The sequence below is a fragment of the Notechis scutatus genome, chromosome 11, assembly GCF_049901735.1.
Source record: "Notechis scutatus isolate UNSWTSFEM ecotype Mainland chromosome 11, rNotScu1.2, whole genome shotgun sequence".
NCBI classification, from domain to species: Eukaryota; Metazoa; Chordata; class Lepidosauria; order Squamata; family Elapidae; genus Notechis; species Notechis scutatus.
In genome coordinates, this window is record NC_142019.1 from 6,672,846 (window position 1) to 6,695,364 (window position 22,519).

General features: G+C 42.2%; 1 protein-coding gene across 19 annotated transcripts in view; it reads right to left on the reverse strand.

Annotated features, from left to right (window-relative positions):
• The window catches only part of SEMA6D (semaphorin 6D), a 308,201-nt gene that overhangs the window by 11,580 nt on the left and 274,102 nt on the right, over positions 1-22,519 (reverse strand). For all 19 annotated transcript variants that reach the window (XM_087972700.1, XM_087972699.1, XM_087972692.1 and 16 more), the window contains 9 exons: positions 21,706-21,796; positions 20,840-20,959; positions 13,403-13,491; positions 8,435-8,652; positions 8,186-8,317; positions 6,342-6,497; positions 4,068-4,241; positions 2,998-3,138; positions 2,833-2,910 (listed from right to left, as the gene is read on the reverse strand). In XM_087972700.1, the coding sequence (XP_087828826.1) occupies positions 2,833-2,910; positions 2,998-3,138; positions 4,068-4,241; positions 6,342-6,497; positions 8,186-8,317; positions 8,435-8,652; positions 13,403-13,491; positions 20,840-20,959; positions 21,706-21,796 (1,199 nt within the window). The remainder of the gene's footprint in view (positions 1-2,832; positions 2,911-2,997; positions 3,139-4,067; positions 4,242-6,341; positions 6,498-8,185; positions 8,318-8,434; positions 8,653-13,402; positions 13,492-20,839; positions 20,960-21,705; positions 21,797-22,519) is intronic.

A 22,519-nucleotide genomic window follows, 5' to 3' on the forward strand; every position in this document is an offset into this window, starting at 1 on the left:
CGACTGGGTCTTCTTTGGTTGCCCTGCACAGGAGAACAGAGCTGGAAAGCAGGTTAGTGGGGTGGGGAGGGAATGTGGGTTTTGCAGTATATCCTTCCCCTGGAGTGGGGTGGAAATGGGGATTTTACAGTATCCTTCCCGCCACACCCACCAAGCCATGCCCACCAAGCCACACCCACAGAACAGGTAGTAATTTTTTTTTTAATCCCACCACTATATGTATGTACGCATCTATGGATATGCAAATAATTCTCAGTTTACAAAGTTGCCCATTCAAAGTTGCAATGGCTCTGAAGAAAGGTGATTTGTGGCCATTTTTCAGCCTTACAACCGTACTAGCCACACAGTTTATGTATTGTGATTTTAGTATAGTTAGACCATGTCTAATTGACAGACTGGATTTTATCTGTTATTTATTATTTTATTCTAGAATTTTTAATTATATTGTGTGTTTTTATTTGTCCTGGTCTCTGATCTACCACTGTAATAAAACTCTGTTCTGTTCTGACCATAGCAGCGTCCTCATAGTCCTGTGAAACCCTTGGCAACCCACTCATACGTATGACGGTTGCTGTATCATGGGGTCGTGGGTTCACCCTTTGGGGACCTTCTGCCAAACCAATTCAATGGGGAAACCAAATTCACTTAATAATTGTGTTACTAACTTAACAACTGAAATGATTCACTTAAAAATGGTGACATAAAATGGTGCAAAATTCACTTAACAACTGTCTCACTTAGCAACAGAAACTTTGGGCTCAGTTGTGGTCGTAGCTTGAGTATGTATGTATGTATGTATGTATGTATGTATGTATGTATGTGTAAGGTAAAGGTAAAGGTTCCCATCGCACATACGTGCTAGTTGTTTCAACCTCTAGGGGGCGGTACTCATCTCCGTTACAAAGCCAAAGAGCCAGCGATGTCCAAAGACATCGTAGTCATGTGGCCGGCATGACTAAACACCAAAGGCTCACGGAGCACTGTTACCTTCCTGCCAAAGTGGTCCCTGTTTTTCTATTTGCATTTTTACGAGCTTTCGAACTGCTAGTTGGGCAGAAGCTGGGACAAGTAACGGGAACTCACTCCGTTACGCGGCGCTAGGGATTCGAACTGCCGAACTGCCGACCTTTCTGATCGACAAGCTCAGCCTCTTAGTCACTGAGCCACCTTATGTATATATGTATCAGAGGTGGTATTCAGCAGGTTCTGACCAGTTCTGGAGAACCAGAACTGAAGAAATTTTGCCTAGTTCGGAAAACTGGCAAATACCACCTCTGACTGGAGATTTTGCAGTAACCTTCCCCTGCCATGCCAACCAAGCCACGCCCACAGAACTGGTAGTAAAAAAATTTGAATCCCACCACTGATATGTATGTATGTATGTATGTATGTATGTATGTATGTATGTATATAAGTATACATACTACTGTTTATGTAGTATACATAATATAAGTATACATACTACTGTTTACATATTACTGTTTATTACTGCAGGTAGATACTGCACTCAAGAAAGGATGTGTAAGACAAAAAATGAAAGGGAGGCCTCATTTCAAATAGCATATCAATAATCTAATGGCTTAGGAGGTAGTCCTCTAGATCACAATCCATACTGTCTTGCGCGGTGTTCTTGACCATGATCCATGCAAGGATGAGTGGTGGCTTCCTATGCTTCCTAAGATGTGTACTGACACATAGTTCACAGCTAATGAATGCAGGCCAACTCTAGCAGGCCTTTGGTCTTAGCTCACAGTTGCTCTTCCTATTTTGTCGCCTTTGCCCTAAGGATTTTCTCATTAAACCATGACCCAAATTTCCAACAATTAAGCTATTGAACACAGTGCCTGACCTATGGGCTATTTCCTGACAAAGTAGCATCGCAAAACATCTTTCTGTCTACCACCATGGAGAACTTCCAGTCTGGAGAAAAGAGGCTCTCTGCCCCACATGCTTCATCGTTTACTGCGCCACAATTATGGGATGGAAAATTATGGGGATAAGGGCAGGGAAAGGGCAGGAATGGAGGCAGGTTTTGGACAACGGCAGTCTTAAATAGCGGGCTGTTCTGAAGCAAATGTGAATTAAGATTGTTATTCACATTCCCTCGTTATTGGACCACCTAAAGATTGGAAATTGTTCCCCCCAAAAACTGGTCTTCAGCTCACATACAAACTGCAGCTGATCTAGCCCTGTATTGCCATCTTTTTTCATGAAAATGTGAATAAGAAAACATAAATGTTACATAAAAATGAACAGCATCCTGGAGTCTTAAAAAGGAACAAACAACAACCAGAATAACCTTAAATTAGGGAAGAAGAGAGTATAATCAGGCATGACTGGAGCCTGCCACAGTTCCCATGGAAAGAAATCTATGCCAAGGATGGTTTCTGTGCCACTGTTTGGGTCTTAATTAAAGATGATCCAGTAATTGAAGATAGTTCTTTAAAAAGTCTCACTGGAAGCTTTTTTAGGGTTTAAAAGCTCATTGTACAACATTAATATTTAAAATATTTTATGGGGCAGAATGTCATTTTAATAACAGGGATGTGGTGGCCTAATGGTGAAGACACTCCCCTACCACTCAGAAGGCTGAGAGTTCAATCCTAGGGAGCAGCTGATGTTTCTCTCCTAGGGCACAAAGAAAAGGTATCTGCTGTGAACACCCCACAGGTGTCAGGAAGGGCATCTGGCCAGTAAACTCTCAGCTCCATCCAACTGCCCTGACTCTACCCCAAATTAGGGGATTACAGAGTTGTAAAAGGGAGTTTAATGTCATTCTGATAACTTTTGGTGTGGCGATGTAAAACTCAAAAATAAAATTTCTCTACTTACAACATGCTTGCTCTCACTCTCCCACAGGATCCGTGGGCCAACCAGCCACAGTAAGGGTCCCGAGAAGCAATGCAAGTCCTACAGCAAAACCAAGTAAGGTATTAGTCATCCATTGTCTTGGACGATTGGCAGAACCAACAGCACGAGGTTGTAGAGATGCCTTACTTTTTGCATGATCCATGACGCTCACAACGACTGAGGGGAATTCTGATGATGCAGCTGGAGAACGCAATGAACAACGCATGATGCTCTTTGTCCAGTTGCAGAGAGACAACTTTTTTGTCTTCTTCACCATCCCCATTACATCTGTGGGACACAGGAATTTTAAGATCTTTACATTTTGGGTATCCAGTTGTTGATGCTTGTCATCTCAAGCTTACATAGACTTTGGTTACTTTCTCTTTCAATTACTTTGTTAAAAGCACTTCTCCCACATGGACGTTTGTGGACCACAGTTAGTTGGAAGAAGACATATGGAAGTCTTCTCCAATGTTGTACCCTCCAGTCCAAAGGACAATTGCATGTTGGGGAAATCTGACATAGTCAGAGAAACAAAGTAGAATTTCAGTATTAAAATGATGGATGAACTTCTACAACTCTTCTCTTTAAGTTGCCTAGTGGTAGAAGAGGAGATTTTTATGCTGAAGGGACAACCAAGCACAAATCAAGATAAGACAAGCCAGTAGCTCCCCATTTTTTAACAAAACCTCAACCACTAAAATGTGTTTTTCAAGAGTGCAATTTCCATTAGTTAGACTTCTAGACAAGGCCAACTGTTGTTATGCTATGAAAAGAGAAGATTTGGTGAAACATCCAGAATTTCATTAGCAATTATCATTTTGATCATTATTAATGACTTCATTGGCTTTTCTACAGTAGCTTTTTCTCTGATTATTTTTTACCAGAGGATAACAAGAGGTTGTTGATATACTTGCACAGTTTTGGAGTATTGGCAAAATACTGGGGCATGTCCATGCATATGTCCATGAAAACAAAACGTGCTCACCTCAACGCAAACATGGCCCAACTATGTTTTTAAATTATGCAAACCCACATTTCTTTAATGACTGGGCTTTACTAAGGCAGGATGAGATGACAGAGGGAGTGAAATGTCACCAAAGTGGGAGGAAGGAAGGAAGAAGTTCTTTTCAATCAAGTGGCTAACAGCAAAAGGGACTCGAACAAGATGGACACCGTCAAATCTTTCTCAGCCATTCTCATAAAATAAGACCTACTTTGCATGATTGAAAGCATCAATCTCTTCCAGTAAGATGCTGTCATTCAGTGAAAAAGCTTTGGTCTTCGCCAGAATCTTAAGCACCATTCCAGCTTCAGAGCCCACAAAGATGACTGTGTAGTTTTGAAATGGGCCAGCTGAATGATCCACGGCAATCGCGGTCAACCGATACCTGTTGAGATCAAGACATCTCTCATCATAATTGCTCTCTCCCCCTTCACATCCTGTGTTGTGGTTCGCAACAGCAGGTGCAGATGGCTGAGGTCTTTCAGAGTGAGGATTCGGATGAGGGGCCTGCATATGATGCAGGGATGGGGTCAGGACTATCAGAGAGTGGGGTGCTGCCTTCGGAGTTTGTGGTCAGTGCTGCTAGAAGGAAAGAGCAGCTGAAGCAGCATGGGTCACTCGGGAGTAAGGCTGCAAGGTGATGGCTCCTCCCCTAAGGGATAAAAGCCAGCCTTTGGAGTTGGCTTCTTTGCAGGAAGCAAAGAAGTTCTTTCAACTCCAAGTTCTTGTGGAAGCCCTGTCTGTTCTGGTTTGTGTTTGGAGATTTTTGGTTTGGAATATTTCTCTGCAGTTAATCTTGTATTCTTGGCAGCCTTTCGTAACCTTGAAAGGGCTTGCTCTTATCTGGGACAATTAGTTTTTAATGACTCTTTGCTGTGAATGAACAGAATTCACAGAGAAGCATTAAAAAGGTTTGCTTTTATATATACTTTGTGTTTATTTGATTTGAATGAGGCTTGGTCAGAACATCCTGTTTTGCTTTGCAGGGACAATGGGATTTTCATGGAGAACTTCTTTGTGAGGATGATGGGGAATAGATTCTATCGGGGGGCAGACACAACTTTCTTTAAGGAAGGCCACCCTCCAAAAGCTTGTTTTCCATAGCTTTGAAAGAGAAACATCACAGCTTTTGCCAATGGTGTGTGAATTAGGCTGAGCTCTGATATCAGCAGCCAGAACATTAATCAAATAAAGGTTGCTCGTCATGGGTACAGCGTATTTTGTATGCGGGAAAGAAAGAAAAACAACATGCTCAATAACTATAAAATCCCTTTCTTTGTGTCACCTGCATTAATCAGCCTTTCCCTGTTGTGCAATCCTGGTGAGAAAGAGGAAGGTGAGCAGTTGGGTTTGTATGTACATGCTTTTAAACTTATTCATAATTTTCATTCATTTTTCAATGAACAACCACAACCACAACCACAATAATAATAATTAAAGACAGATCCCCATTTGGAACACAACACACCAGATATCAAAAACCAAAGTGTACAATTTATTGATATGGTTATATCAGGAGATGCCAGAATCGAAGAAAAAGAACTGGGGGGAAAAAATCGTGAAGCTACGCGACTATGGATGAAACATGTGACAGTGATACCCATTGTCACTGGGGCACTTGGTACCATGTCCAAGAATTTTGCAAACTACATCAAGAAGTTGCAGCTTCCTGCTGTAGCGCCAGTGGACTTGCAAAAGTCTGCGCTACTCGGAACATCATACATTTTAAGAAGTTAGTTGATTGATACCTAGGACACTGGCAGCAACTCGTACCAACCATCAGTGCCAATCAATGTTATTTGTGATACATTTTTAAATGTTCCGTTGACTGTCATGTTTAATGAATAATCATAATAATAAAATATGATGGTAGAACTGAAACCAATGGGAACTGGAGAGTAGGTGATACCAAATTGTAAGGTGACCAACCATCCTCCTTTAGGGAGGACAGTCCTTCTTTTGTAAGTTCTGTCCTCTCTTGAAAAGTATCCTCCTACAAGTCCTCCTTTTTGATATTTGAAGACTAATCTGTAAATCTCCATATTTGATCGATACCAATCCGATCCATTGTGTGTGATGTGACGTATTTGTATTTGACATGACGATTTGTCAAGGCTCAGTACAGTGCGGCGAGACGCGATTATGAGACGCATGTGCTCCACACAGGAGAATTGTTCTGAGAGAATGTGCCACATACAAGTGGCTTTGTTTTTTTCCTTCAATTTATTTGTGCCCTCCTTTTCATTGTTAAAAAAGTTGGTCACCTTACAAATTGGTAAGTAAGTTGTTGATCCTTCTGTTCTTTTTCTTCCAGAGGAGGCTATCGCACACACCAATTTTTAGCAAAGGAATCTGCAAAATTCAGCTTTGTGCTTCCTCTACAGCCTGTGCAGAAGGGCTCCAAGCCTTCTGTCCTTAGGATGGGAGTTGGATTCTGTTTCAGAACTGTTGCTCCTTGGCCCGGTGCCCCAGCTGTGCCTCTTACCTGACTCGTGTCTTTGTGAACCATGGCTCCTCGATGACAGACGGGACAGCGGAATCCATCAAAGGATGGGACTTGATGAAAGAGAGTGTTTCATCTGGGAAATCAATGGAGGTTTTGTAAGCCTCTGCCGGGCCATGTTTTGCACAGCAACCAGGTCTGAAAGGAAAGCAACAATTTTCTCTGATTTTTTTTTTTAAAGTAAAAATAGCACCAAAAAAAAAAAAAAAAAGGCTGAAGGGGAACCATAAAATCAGGGTGCAGAAAACCGCTGCTCTAGAAACCGTTTTAGGAAGGGATTTGAGCAAGTCACCAGACATAATTCTTTGCTGGAATTCAAATTCTTTCAAGGACATTGCTGCTGGATTTGCACAACATGCTTAACTTGAGCGTAGAGATGGCTGAGTAGTTAGCAATTTTAGTTACTAGTATTTTGGGAATTCAGCCATCATCTCAACCAGTTGTGCAGAACAGACCATCATGTTAAATCATAAGACAGTTAAATGCTTGGAACAGGAGATTTGTTAGGATTGGGGGCAAAACCTGCTGTATGAAACCAGAGTGATCTAAAGTGTTGCCTTCAACGTGTGGTTCTCAAGGCCCCTGCCTGATTTTGCATTCTCTCTCTCTTTCTCTTTCTGTTTTTATATTTCCAGCAACTGAAAAAGCATGCCTCTTTAGATGGAGAAATTTCCTAACAGTGAGAACAATGAACGGGTGGAACGGCTTGCCTTCAGAAGTTACAAATGATAAAAGCTCCATCACTGAAGGCTTTTAAAAAGAGACTGGACAGCCATTTGTGTGGAATGGAATGGGGTCTCCTGCTTGAGCAGAGGCATGGGCTAGAAGACCTCAAAGGTTCCTTCCAAACTCTTTCAATCTGCTATTCTTTCTTTCTTTCTTTCTTTCTTTCTTTCTTTCTTTCTTTCTTTCTTTCTTTCTTTCTTTCTTTCTTTCTTTCTTTCTTTCTTTCTTTCTTTCTTTCTTCCTTCCTTCCTTCCTTCCTTCCTTCCTTCCTTCCTTCCTTCCTTCCTTCCTTCCTTCTCCATCACTGAAGGCTTGTAAAAAGAGACTGGACAGCCATTTGTCTGGAATGGAATAGGGTCTCCTGCTTGAGCATGAGGATGGGCTAGAAGACCTCAAAGGTTCCAACTCCTGTTATTCTGGGCTTCTGGTTCTCTGTCTGCACTCTAGTCAAATTGTTCTACCTATGAAAGATGTGGATTGTGAGGAGAAGGACCAGGGGAGACAGGAGAGCAGTCTTCCAATATTTGAGGGGCTGCCACAGGGAGGAGAAAGGGGTCAAGCTATTCTCCAAAGCACCTGAAGGCCAGACAAGGAACAATGGATGGAAACTGATCAAGGAGAGATTCAACCTGGAAATAAGGAGGAATTTTCCGACAGTGAGAACAATCAACCCATGGAACAGAAGTTGCCTCCAGAAGTTGTGAGAGCTTCATCCCTGGAAGCTTTCAAGAAGAGACTGGACTGATATCTGTCAGAAATGGTCCTGCTTGGGCAGGAGGGGTTGAACTAGATGACCTACAAGGTCCCTTCCAACTCTGTGAATCTGTTCAAGATGGAGTGAATTCCTACTGCCGGGCAAAACTTTTCCAGTGTTGGGTAGTATTGTGACATTGCCTACAATTCCGGGTGAACTTCAAGCTGCAGAGCAAAGTTATCTACTAAATGCAAAGCCCTGGAGGCACCATATTTCAGCCTCTAAAGGTGGGGCTGATGCCTTGATAAGCTGCTTTGAGATAGCTGTCCAAGTGTGCAATCAAAACACCTTCAAATCAAGTCACGCCAGTGAAGCTTTGCACCGCCCACGTATACAAATATTTTACCTTGGCCGCGGCACTTTGTCTTCGGGTACAGCTGTCCAAACAGAGTCTGGAGTTTTCTGCTCTTTAAATCTCCCTTTGAAGACTTTCTCAATGTCTTCCATGTTGAAAGCACAAACTGCTGAGCCAGGGATGCTGCCAAAGAGGCACAAAAGAGGCTGTCAGGGGAAAAAAAGGCTAGACTGTTTGGTTAGTGCCAACAGTGATTGGCAGGGCTTCCCTTTTTCGATGTAGAGTTGGTTATTCTCTCACCTGTTCAGCTGCGTGGTGAAAACACCGACCACGGTAGGGATGCCACTGATTTCAATGATGTCCGTGATAGACTGCAGCACATCAAAGTAGAAAAACGAATCTCCAGGCACTGAGCAGTTGAGACGTGCTTTCAGGAAGGACGTCCAGTGTTTTTCCAGCACCCTCTGAGAGCCTCCCATGTCATTTTTGCAGATGCGAGCTACGCGGGAATACACAGCCTGAAGGAGAAGAGCAAGAACAACCACAAAAGTCTCCGTTAAGGCAGACAATTCGATGGACAGATAGGTGAAGAGGTAGGCAAAACTTGGATTGGGAGAGTCAGTTCGAAGGGGATTTCACGGAATCTCTCAATCGAACGGATTCTGCGACTTGAATCAGACAGTCAAACTGGATTGTTGAATCAGATAACTCGGAAGGAAAGAAAACATGTTTTAATTTGGGACTGGTTTGGAAAAACCACACGAAATCCATCTCATCCCACAAAAGTCCTGTTTGGATATTTGAACCAAGTCAGATCGGAATTGGTTTGATTTGGATTTAAACAATACAGCCAAAAGACGAACAGAGGTCAATGCGAGCATTTCGTACTGAGTCATCAGTACCTACGTTACAATAACTTGGTTAAAATCAGCCTCAAATATAAGATCTAGCAAGAGCATTAATTAAAGCCAATGAATGAATTAATTCTGATTTGGATTTATCTATGGAGAACTGAAGAAGCTTCTTGGGTGAGAAGCAAAAGGGAAACAAAAAACAAAAACCAAGAAAGTCCAGTTGCCTTTTGGAAAAAGCACCTTTGGGCTTTGATTTGGATTGGGTCAGGAGTCCTTTACCCACCCTTTCTATCTATCACTTTGTTGATCAGATTGATTTTAGAGTGTTTATGCTGGACGATATCACAGCGTCCTTGGCTTTGAGTGGAATTCCAGCTACATTCCGACAGGTTGATGGGGCCGAGATAAATTTGTTTTCATTCTCATTCGTTGTATTTACCCCTTCTGACATATTCAAGATTACAAAATTGCCAACAATTTTTGGAGAGGGCCACAACAAAGTTTTTTGGGTGTGTGTATGAAAGATACACATATGCCCTTGAGATATTCTCTCAAGCTTCATTTATGCAACTCTGTCCTATTCTAAATCCACAGAATTGAAGTCCAGAGTCAATTATTGAGATGGATAAACAAACACACAAATAAAGAAATAAAAATAAAGGAAGCCAAGCTTGGTTATAGATTAGCAACTTGGTAGCTTCTAGACAAAATATCTTTGGTTTCTCATATATACATTAGCATCCCCAACTGTTCCCCAGTTTCTGAACAGAGAGATAAAACAGGTGGTTAAGGAAATAAACCAATGGTTATATCTTTTTTCTTGTTGTTTTCATTCGAGACAAAGTTAAAATACAAAAAACTCCCCCAAAAGAAAAAAACACACACAAAAAAACCCCACAAAACAATCAAAACATTAAGAAAGAAAAAAGGTGTATTAAAAAAACACCCCACAACAACATATACACCTATTATCCCCCTAATTGAATACTGATTAATGCATTGGGAACCAATGCTGTAGTAATGTATCATTTTTTGAGAGAGAAAGAGAGAGAGAGAGAGGGAGGGAGAGGGAGGGAGAGAATAAAGTTCTGGACTCAGAACGATTTTCCTTAGTTAAAAGTCTGGGGCTTTTTAAATTTTAACCTATCCATGCATACAGATGAGCCAGGTGAGACCCCAAGAGTGATGTGCAGAGAAGGAAGAGGGAAAGAAGAGGCAATAAAGGATCAGGTCATTTAGCAAAGTAGCAAGAATAATGTCTTCAGAGCAAGGAGATTTACATCTCTAGCTCCGCTCAGCCGTGCAACTTACCTTGATTGTTCTCTGCATTATATTCTGGCTGGTAATTGAAAAATTTAGTTAAGATGGAACTATTTGAGAGTGATTTAGGGGAAATAATGGACAGGATCTGTTTTGATTTTGGTCGGTTAGATTGTTATGATTATTTTATGAGGTTTTGTACTTAAGTCTTGATTGCCACATTTTATTATGGTTTTTATGCCTTACGAAGTTAACTGCCCAGAGTCTGCTCTGAGGAGATTGTAACAATATAAAAAATAAATAGATATGGCTGTGAGGAGACGAAGAAGGAAGGTTTTGTTCACGCTGCCCTGAGCTCTGAAGACAAGGGCCGTCCTAAAAACGGACGATGCTCGAGAGAGAAAAAGGAAGGCAAGTGTCACGTACTATCACCCATGATGAAATGCAGTCAGTCAAAAGGATAGCCAATAGAATAACAGAGTTGGAAGGGACCTTGGAGGTCTTCTAGTCCAACCCCCTGCTTAGGCAGGAAACCCTATACCACTTCAGACAAATGGTTATCCAACCTCTCCTTAAAAGCCTCCAGTGATGGAGCACCTACAACTTTTGAAGGCAAGCCACTGATTGATTGTTCTGTCAGGAAATTTCTCCTTAGTTCTAAGTTGCTTCTCTCCTTGATTAGTTTCCACCCATTGCTTCTTGTCCTGCCCTCAGATGAAACAAAGCAGTAGCCCCATCAAAGACTGAGGTCTTCATTTTAAAGAGAGAAAAAAATCGACAAAAATTGAATGCTAAGACCACGTACATTTTGTCTTTTTGTTTTAGAGCAACCTGCACTGATCACACAGATTTCTCTCTTGGCTTCATTTCAAAGACTTTGTTGTTAAAAGGGTCAAACCGGTGTAAAAACTATTTATGTTCTCTTCCTCACAGCCTGCTTCTTGGGAATAGGAGTAAAAGGTCAAGCAGGTGAAAAATAAGAAGGAAAAAACGCACCAGAAAAGGCTACAATGGACATTGCTGCTCATATTTTTTCTGAGCTACACATCTAGTTCAGTCCCAATATAGCACCGGGATGTGGAATTTAGGAGACGTCTCTTGGCAAAATGTTAAAAAAAAAAGTTTTATTATATTATTATAAGACATAAGTTAGTGGAACAGACCACTGACTTCAACCCGGTGGGCTATTTATGCTAAGTTATCTAAGATAACTTAGACCCTTAAGCAGTTTATATTAGTGTTAATTATGACTGAAATGTCAATGTTATTAGGCACAAGGTGATTTACATTTTGCATTCAAAGATTATTAATTAATTAACTGTCCCTTTTGAGTCAGATCCTTGCAGTTTCCTTGGCAAGATTTTGGAAGTGGGTTTGCCATTTGTAACTAAGTTAGAACTAGAACTCACATTCTCCTAGTTTCTAGCCTGGTGTCTTCACCACTGCAACATACCCATCTGACTCTTAAACTTAAGTATAGTGTTTGTTGTGAACTAAAGAAATGTAGTTAATAAAGATTCATTTGCATAGCAGGATCGTAATCCTGCACTTCCTATTGGTCCATATAATGGCAAGTTATGATTGGTTCATTCCGAGCAATCTGATTGGCTGTTGGCGGGCCGCGCCAAGATTCAAACGCTATAACGCTATACATTGGTTATCCGGATAGCAGCTTACTCTATAAAAGAGTGACTGCTAGCCGGGGTTTTTTGTCTCTGTTATGCTTGTGATTAAAGAGCTGAAGTTCATGGTTTACAGTCTGGTCTCCGTTCATTAAAACCCATGCCTCAAACTTAACAGTGTTCACAATGAACTGCAAATGGCATCAAAACTATTTGTTTTACGAAAAAAGGGTTTCAGTCTTAAATTGAAGGTGAATAATGCCACAGTTGTGTTATTGTCAGCCTTGGAAGCCATGTTTTATTTAGAAGCTTCGAGGCTGCCACATTTAATGCCTGGGAATTTGGGAGGGGGGAATTTCATCGAGAGGTGGAAGATTAGACTCAACAACATTCTTTCTCATAAAGTCAAGGACAAGTTACCCTGCACCTGGAGAGGAGTGTCTCCAGTTGGGACGATGGTTGATTGGGCTATGGGATGGACTAGTGCCGTGATGGCAAACCTATGGCATGCCTGCCACAATGGCACGCAGAGCCATTTGTGCTAGCACACGAGCCGCAGGCAAACTTACCTCACTGCGCATGCGTGCGCCTCACAGCTGATTTTTTCCCCCGGTTGGTTTGAGGCCTTTTTCAGCCTCCCAGAGGCTTGGAAAAAGCCTCTGCAAGGCTTTTCAGGCCAAATTATAGGCCCGTTTCATCACTTCCTGTAATACCGGAAGTGACAAAACAGGCCTATAATTTGTCCTGAAAAGCCTTGCAGAGGCTTTTTCCAAGCCTCTGGGAGGCTGAAAAAGGATTCAAACCAGCCAAAAAATCAGCTGTGAGGAGCAGTGCAGGTAAGAGGGTGGTCGGAGGGGGGAGATTGCGTGCATACACAGGGGGCAAAGGGGAGGGCGCACATTGCATTCTGGGTGCTGGCACATGAGTGCATGCACACTGGTGCGTGCACAATTTTTGGCACTGGAGCCCAAAAAGGCTAGCCACTGGACTAGTGGGTGCAGGGGAATGGATCTTTGAATTTCAATTGGGAAGGGAAAACCCAGAACTTCCAGATTCGGCTTTTCCCAGATGTGCCAATATGACTTCCTTAACAAATTCTTACTTGGATGAACTTTTGTTTCTGAGTGCTGAATGAAATGGGGAGTTTCACTGAAACAATGACAGTTACATTGTGTGTGGCATGTTAAGGAAAAATAATAGAGGAAGGAAAACAAAGAACAAATGTGACTTTTGAGGGAGACAAAATGAAGAACCGTTATCCCCCCCTCCCCCCGTGACTTTGGGGGTCCTGCTTAGACTTTCAATCTTAATAAAATATAACTGAACATGAGGTCTTGGTTTGAGAACAAAGCGGCACAACCAAAAGAGAAAAGGAAGAGGGACATGCCACGGCCTTCTTCAGCAAGCCAAAGTATGAAAATACCACCCTTGTAGAAACAAATAGGAGGCAGTCCATGCCCTTGTAAGCCTCAAGAGATCAACTCTGAGATTCCGTGCCACTTATCGTAACAAGCGTCTGCATTTAGTCTTACCTTGCCTAAATTGTTATGTTCCACAGCAATCTCTCGAAAGAAGAAATAAACAAAGTTCCCGTACTCGATGGCGTGAAGGAAATGGGGCTCTGAAAGACACAAGGGAAAGGAGAGCAGTCCAAACATTTTGCTCACAGACAGCTTAAAAAAACAGACGTTGGATTATTCTGATTAAATCCAGGACTGGTCTTAGAACAGGTGATGATATTTTTTCGGTACCCTCTCTGCTGGGTTCCTTCCTTCCTTCCTTCCTTCCTTCCTTCCTTCCTTCCTTCCTTCCTTCCTCCCTCCCTCCCTCCCTTCCTTTTCTTCCTTCCTCCCTCCCTTCCTTCCTTCCTTCCTTCCATCCTTCCTTCCTTCCTCCCTCCCTTCCTTCCTTCCTTCCTCCCTTCCTTTTCTTCCTTCCTTCCTTCCTTCCTTCCTCCCTCCCTTCCTTTTCTTTCTTCCTTTCTTCCTTCCTTCCTTCCCTTTATTTCCTCCCTCCCTCCCTCCCTCCCTTCCTTTCTTTCCTCCCTTCCTTCCTTCCTTCCTTCCCTTTATTTCCTTCCTTCCTTCCTCCCTCCCTCCCTTCCTTTCCTCCCTCCCTTCCTCCCTCCCTCCCTCCCTTCCTTCCTTCCTTCCTTCCTTCCTTCCTTCCTTCCTTCCTTCCTTCCTTCCTGCCTGCCTGCCTGCCTGCCTCCCTCCCTCCCTCCCCCCTCCCCCAGAAGGAAAACTCTAAACATAATTGGTTTTAACATCACCATCTTTAAAATGAGAATTTTATTTAATTTACTTAATGTTATGGTGCTTGTTCGTTCTGTTTACTTGTGTTCTTCATCTTGTTTTGCTTCTTTTTTCTACTTTAAATTACTCATTATTTTCAAGAGATGGGAAAGAGACGGAACTGCCTTATAAGCCTTTAAGTAGGCTAGCTAATAATATAATCTCCTTCCTTCAACAAAACTCCCTCTCCAAACCCAGGAAAATATAGCTAAAGCTGAACAATGTAAAGCACAGACTGGTTTGCAAGATTCTTGTTACTACAGCCTCAATAAAGGGTAGGAATGATTTTCCTGTCACGTTAATTCTTGATCTGGGGTAGGCCTGACACTACAGAGTGAATGGAGAAAGTGACGTGCCTAGATTGAGTCTCCATCATTTCTGGAAATGGTTGGAAAAAGTCCTCAGATGAACCTTGGTCATCTGCTGTCAGGTGATGCTAGCTCATTGGACTAATGGAATCAGGAACCGAGAATCCAATTATTGGTTTATCTAATCTACGGCTGCTGTTATGTTTGGTTCAGTAACCGGACTTTCCCTGCAAATTTGGCACCCAGAAGCAATTTTTATTGGAAATGAAAGGGACTATACCAGGGATTTGGGGGGTGCAAGTTATATATTTGGGGATGAAATGTCTGCCATTGCCTAACTGGCACATAGGATTTGCTATTCTTCTCTCCTCAGGCAAACCATGGAAATAGAACAGAATAGAATAGAATAACAGAGTTGGAAGGGACCTTGGAGGTCTTCTAGTCCAACCCCCTGCTTAGGCAGGAAACCCTACACTACTTCAGACAAATGGTTATCCAACATCTTTTTAAAAAAACTCCCAGTGTTGGAGCATTCCCAACTTCTGGAGGCAAGTTGTTCCACTGGTTAATTGTTCCAACTGTCAGGGAATTTCTCCTTAGTTCTAAGTTGCTTCTCTCCTTGATTAGTTTCCATCCATTGCTTCTTGTCCTTCCCTCAGGAGCTTTGGAGGATAGCTTGACTCCCTCTTCTTTGGGGCAGCCCCTGAGATATTGGGTACTTAAGAGATATTTCTTCATTTGGAAGTAGGGACTTTAACAATGATAGGCCCCTGATTTAGAGCAGTGATCCCCAACCTTTTTTATGCCGCGGCCCGGTACCGGCATCAGCTGGGCGCCGCCATCTTTTTTTGATGAAAAAGTGCTTCCGGTGACCTCACTGGAAGCACTTTTTCATCAAAAAGATGGCGGCGCCAGCGCTCGGTGAGCTTTTCCGGGTAGAAATGGCTTTCTACCCAGAAAAGCTCACTGGAAGCGCTGAGCGCCTCATCTTTTTGATGAAAAAGTGCTTCCGGTGAGCTTTCTACCCGGAAAAGCTCACCGGAAGCACTTTTCATCAAAAAGATGGCGGCGCCCAGCAAACCAGCGGCCCAGTAGGACTTGTTCCACGGACCGGTATCGGTCCGCGGACCGGTGGTTGGGGACCCCTGATTTAGAGGGTCTGAAAAGTGAATTAAAAATAACTTCTGGAGGAGAAGACTATCAGCACCTGCTAGTCCTGATGGTGGTAGCTATCCTTCAGAACCAGAGGTAGAAAACCTTTCTGTACTGGTTGCTGGAAATGAGCTTTCTGTATCATATTTAGTCTGGTGGTTTCCCAGAGGCCATCAACTCTTGTGTGAACAGACCAATTAAGCCTTCAGCTAGTTTCAATAGGACCCTTCCTAGTTGTTAGGGCTTTTCTGATAGCACAAACACACAGTTGTGTTGATGCTTCAAAAGACGTGGGTGCCAAGAACTTTGCTGTGGTTATTCAAAGCACTTTAGGACATCCAACTATGGATGAAGTCAGGCTCCTGTGCAAATGTAAGACTCTTAATGCCAGCTTATGGACTGTTTACAGGGGTGGGATTCTACCAGTTCGTACCTATTCGCTAGAACCGGTTGTTAACATTCTAAGCAGTTCGGAGAACCGGTTGTTAGAAGAAATTACTGGCCTAATCCTGTAAGGAAGGCAGGAAGGAAACATTCTGGTGTTGCTTACAGAAACTGCCTCTCCGTTAACCCTTATTACATTCTTGGCAGGACTAGACTTCCTGTCTCAGGAACGTCTCTGGAGTTTTTTTCCCCTCCTTTACTGGTATTTTGCTTGTGTGGAGTGACCATTCAAAGTTACAATAGCACTGAAAAAAGTGACTTATGACCGTTTTTCACACTTACAACTGTTGCAGCATCCCCACAGTCATGAGAGGCCAGGCGAAGAGATGTGTGCCTCAATGTGAGTGATATTGAGTTGGCTACACCCAGCCAATAACATGACCACCAAGCCACATCCACCCAGTCACATGACCACCAAGCCACGCCCACCTACTAAGCCATGCCCACAGAACCGGTTGTTAAAAAATTTGAATCTCACCCCTGACTGTAAACCCCTCTACCCCTGAGGAATTGCACTACAGCTCCAAGGTCTTTGTTATTATGGCTTCATTCATTTGCTGAGTTGATTGGTTGGAGGAGGAGAATGGCTTTATTCTTGGGCCAAATTGAAAAAAACAACAACTTTGGATTGTACTATGTTGCAAGTTTGGAGCAGAAAAGCTTGGACATAAATATTGCAACTGGTGGATCTTTCCTGTCAGTGCGCCAAGGCATTGGGGCTGGCAAGAAAAATGCTTCGCAGCAGGCACGGTAAAAAATAAAGTAAAATATTGCTCTTAGGGAGAAAAATGCACATTCAGTTGATTTACGATGTTTTCAGTATTATACAAGACTAATAGAACGATCCTGTACAGGTTTGATTAAGAGATTTATTCCCACTGAATATACAGGAGCTTTTTCGGATAACTGTATATAGGAATTGTGAATTTTATTTTAAAATAAATTATTATTTTGGGGGGTCTTAGCTCTGATGGGTTTTAATGCAATGTATAACATGAAGACATTTAAATCTACAATTAACACTTTTAAAAAGGTGTGTGCGTGTGTGTGTGTGTGTGTGTAATAAAAGAAATTACTCCCAGGGAAATTTGCTAATGTACCATAACGATTAAGTACTTCGATTGCAGATAATCCTTGACTTTCAACCACAACTGACCCCAAAATTTATGTTGTTAAGCAAGACAGTTGTTAAGTAACTTTTGCCCCATTTTATGACCTTACTTGCCACAGTTGTTCATCACTGCAGTGGTTAAGTTAGTGACACAGTTGTTAAATGAATCTGGCTTCCACTTGGACTTTGCTTGCCACATGATCCCGGGAGACTGCAACTGTCATAAGTACATGCCAGTTGCCAAGCATCTGAATTTGGATCAAGTGACCATGGACCAGGGGTGGACTGCTGGGGGTTCGCAGGGGTTTGGGAGAGCCTCTAGCTAAGATTCTGTGCAGTTCATAGGACCCCCAAATCCCACTCCCTGCTGGCCCCGCCCACCCACCCCATCCCTCCCAGGACTCCCCACACAGCCCGTTTTGGAAGCTGGTAAGTGCAAGGCGCACATGGAGGCTCAGGGAGGGCAAAAAATGGGCATTCCGGAAGTTCCAGCCTCCAGAGAGCCTTCGGAGCCCCGGGAGGCTGTTTTTGCTTGAAGAAAATCTTCGGAGCCCGAGGAGGGCAAAAATCCCCCACACACACTGTGGTGCAGTAGGTTGAATAGGCCACGCCCACCATGGCCACGCCCACCCAGCAACTAGGCAGAGAACCCTTTGCTAAAATTTTTGAATCCCACCCCTGACCCTGGGGATGTTGCAATGGTTGTAAGTGTGAAAAACGATCATGTCACTTTTTTTTTTTTGTAACTTGTAACTTCGAACAGTCAGTAAACAAATGTTTGTAAGTGAAGGATTACCTGTAATCAAGAGTTTCTAAAGGGCTCACTCACCGATCAGGATGTCATATAGATATTTCTGTGACTAACTTCCCTCCCTCCCTCCCTCCCTCTCTCCCTCTCTCTCTCTTTTTCTTACATACATACATACACACACCCACACATTATTTATATATATTATATATATATATATATATATATATATATATATATATATATATATATATATATGTGTGTGTGTGTGTGTGTGTGTGTGTGTGTGTGTTTTCTTAAGTTTTCGTGGGTACTTACATGTATGGTATTCAGTGCTTTGTTCGGGTATTTTCCCACATCATTATAGTTGTGCTTTTAAAGGTTGCTACAACTTTAAAACGTTGCTACAACTTTAAAAGTACAACTATAATGACGTGGGAAAATACCCAAACAAAGCTGAAGACCATATATATATATATATATATAAATATATACATATACATATACATATACATATACATACACACACACACACACACACACACACACACACACACACACATATATACACATATATAATTTTTAAATATATATCAACATCAATACACGAACAGTGTGGCATCTGGGTATCGTTAATACAAACAACAATAATAATGTTAATAATATTTGTTACATTTGTCAAACTTTTGTAATCTTAGTGTTAATACACGTTTGTATTGAGATATAATCCTTCATTATTTAGTTGTTCAGTGTTTCCATGTGCTATTCTAATGCCAATCTCAATATTATTTGAGCATACATAGTAATACCATCTTTCAACCTCTAATCTTTCCATCTGTTTAATGCTTTTATTCTATTATATAAAGATGTGTATACTAATATTCCCTCTATTTCTTATTTTGACCTCTTTTCAGGCTTTTAGTCAGGCCACCATTACTAGTCCTAGTGTTGATACACATGTTTGTATTGCGATATAATCCTTCAGCATTTAGTTGTTCAATGTTTCAGTGCTCCATTCTGATGCCAGATGTGACTAACTTCTCAAAGTGGGAACTCTCAGATTTAGCGAGGGAAGACAACTCCACAGAATCTAAAATTCTGATTTGTACTCACTGGCTCCATTTTATCTGAGTAAATAAAAACAGTCGATCATTACGGGACTAACTTCCACTGAACTGTGCAACCCTTCTCATCTCCTGAGAGAAGTATGGAAGTTGTGAGTGTTTGGAAAACTACAGCTGAGCATTCAGCATTTCTGCACCAGTGGTTTATGGCACCACCCAGCCATAGCTCTGGGAATAAAAAGCTGCTTGTGTTATAGCGCCACAGAGATGGCTGGATAATGTAACAATTGCTAATTGCCGAAATGCTAATTACATCTGAACCCAGTTAGTCAAAGCCAGCCAACTCAGATCATTATAAACCTGGCTTGCTTCCACTAAATATACTGGCCATAATTTGCAACAGATTTCCCCCAACTTGGCACCCTATGGAAGTCTTGGAGGTCAATTCTATGGTAGGGTGATCAACAGCCAACTCTCCCAACCAGTGGTTTTTTTTCAGCCATGGCAACTTCAAGATGTGTGGACTTCAATTCCCAGAATTCTCCAACCGGCACGCCAGCAATTGGATTGTACTGCATTTGGATTACTCCCCAGCATGTTGGATGGGGAATTCTCGGAGTTGAAGTCCACACATCTTAAAGTTGCCAAGATTGAAAAACATTGCTCTAAGCAGTGATTCTTTGGGGATGAGAGTTTCTGAATTTGAAGACCTCCAAAACTGGAAAAGGATGAGCACTTAAGAGTTGACCCACAAATCAATATTCTTATTTACTTAATCCACATCCTATTTTTTTTGCCAAATATGTTTTCCAAGTTGGCTAATAATGAAACAACCCATCTCCACAACTTACTTTATTTTTAGCCTCCCTCTTTAAAAAAATATTGCAAAAGAAGATAGGAGCGGTGGAAAGAGATAACATTAAAAAAAATCAATATCTCCCTATAAAAAAGTATGCAAAGGCTATGACAGTATTAGAAATTTACGATTCCCTAGAATCTAGAAGCAAAACTCCAAAAGCACAGGGGTTTTTTTTGGTTTTAGTTTTTAAAGTCACCGGAATACAAATTGAAACCTAAGCACAAATCCATTCGGAGCACAATTCAAACATGGAAATGAAGAAATGAAACTCCAGCTGATGAAAGTTTTAATTTCATCAAAGAAACCACCTAAAACACCAACATTTCTGCCTGCTGGTTGAGGGTAACAGAGAGAGGAAATTAGAATAGCTGTTCTTGGCAGGCTGTCTGAGAGCTGTTGATTGCTAAGTGGCCCACAAGGGGTGGGGAGAACCCAGACTTGTTGGGGGGGGGGGAAACATACCTCCCCATTTTATTAATCCAAAAAGCATGCTTCCAATTTAGGATGCCTGCAAACAATAGACTAAAATTCAAATATTCAGAAAGGCTGTTGAGGAAGAATCATTACGAGCCATAAATGTGTACTTCAACTCTCTTAATTTGGGAAGAAAGGCAGAGGTGGTAATTCAGCAGGTTCTGACTGGTTCTGGAGAACCGGTAGTGGAAATTTTGAGTAGTTCGGAGAACCGGCAAATCCCATCTCTGACTGGCCCCGCCCCTGTCTATTCTTTGTCTCCCACTGAGCCCCAGCTGATTGGCTGGGTCTTCTTTGGTTGCCCTGCAGAGGAGAACGGAGCTGGAAAGCAGGTTAGTGGGGTGGGGAGGGAATGGGGATTTTGCAGTAACCTTCCCCTGCCACACCCACCAAGCCACACCCACAGAACCGGTGGTAAAATAATTTGAATCCCACCACTGAAGAAAAGCTATATATGGCGGGGTGGGGGGGGAGAGGAAAATTGTAGGTAGCGATTCAACTTTCATCAGAAATACCTTTTATCCACTTGGAATCATATTTAATTGTTCGCAAGGCCGACCCGTCTCCCATGCTCCGGTAAATAACCGCATCGCTTGCCAAAAAATCCGCAACGGTGGCAGAATAGAGCTTGCCATCTAGAAAAGGAAACACACAAAAAGTGTTCAGATGCAATAGGGATGTCGCCGGCCTTCTATTACTGCAGCGTTCGTGTCACTCTTCTCCTTCAACAGCTATTTATATATTTCTACCTTTTGCTTTCTGCTCTCTCCCCCTCCTGCGCTGCCATTATCTCAACCACGTTATATATTTATTCATACTTTTTAATTTAGAGTTGGAAGGCTCATCAGAGCGCTGTGAAAAAAGGGGCTCGTAGGACAGAGCGACGGTTCTAGGAAATGCGAAAGCTTTATTATTACCACAGAGCTGTTTTCTCACGTAAATAGTTAATAAAAAAGAGCGCTTGCAGGGGCCTGATCAAAATCTCTGGGAGATTTACAAGAGGTCAGCTGAGCTATGACTTCCAAGGGTTTCACAACAGAAGCAGGAAAATGTGTGTGTGTGGTTTTTTTTTAACCCCTGCTCCCCACTTCATTCAGATGGCTGAAGTTAATTAAGAAAGTCTGGTTGGTCTTTTGAACAAATCTGAACTAGAGGTCTTTTGGACTTCACTCTGGTTAGCAGCTCTTAGAATTTGAGTATCAAGCAAAACAAGAGTGAATGAATCGAGAACTGGGCTTACAAAATAGTTCCTAATTCCACAAAAGGTTCATTAGCATTTTTAAAAAAACAAAAAAACAAAGACGCAGTGATGTCATAGGCCTTTTCATTTCCCCTTTTGTATCACCTATCAATATGGTCCATTTGAAGGAAAGGGTCTCACCCGCGAAAAGAGCAACGTTGGTTTGCTTGGCATCAAATGGACATCTGGCCAAGCCACTAATTTCATCACCGTCATACTCCAAGGTACTCAGCTGAAGAAGAGATATACATTTGGGGCGTTAGGCTATTTCAGCTTCCCCAGGTCCATGCAACAGGTCAACAAAAATCAGGTATTCCTATGTAAGCCTTACTCAGAGTAGTACTTCTAGATATGTGGGAGTTCAACTTCCATAGCTTCTAAACAGCATGGTCAAAATCCAGCACATCTGAAGGGAACCAAACTGAGATGTCTACCCTGCAGCTTCACTGACCCTCTTAAATCTGATCTCAACTCTCCTACCATGCTGAAGACATACTGCTCAAGGAACCATACAAGGGATGCATTTTTACATCCACAAGACTAGAGGTGATATTCAGCCAGTTCTGACAGGTTCTGGAGAACCGGTAGTGGAAATTTTGAGTAGTTCGGAGAACCATCAAATCCCACCTCTGACTGGCCCCGTCCCCATCTCTTCTCTCTGCCTCCCATTGAGTCCCAGTGGATCGGCTGAGTCTTCTTTGGTTGCCCTGCACAGGAGAACGGAGCTGGAAAGCAGGTTAGTGGGGTGGGGAGGGAATGGGGATTTTATAGTATCCTTCCCCTGCCACGCCCACCAAGCCACGCTCACAGAACCGGTAGTAAAAAAATTTGAATACCACCTCTGCACAAGACTACCATCCATGATGGATAGATGCTTCCTTGAGGTTCAAAATTAATTAATTAGAATTACTGGGAAAGGCTTACCATGTTAAAATGTGTGTCTCATGGCAATCAC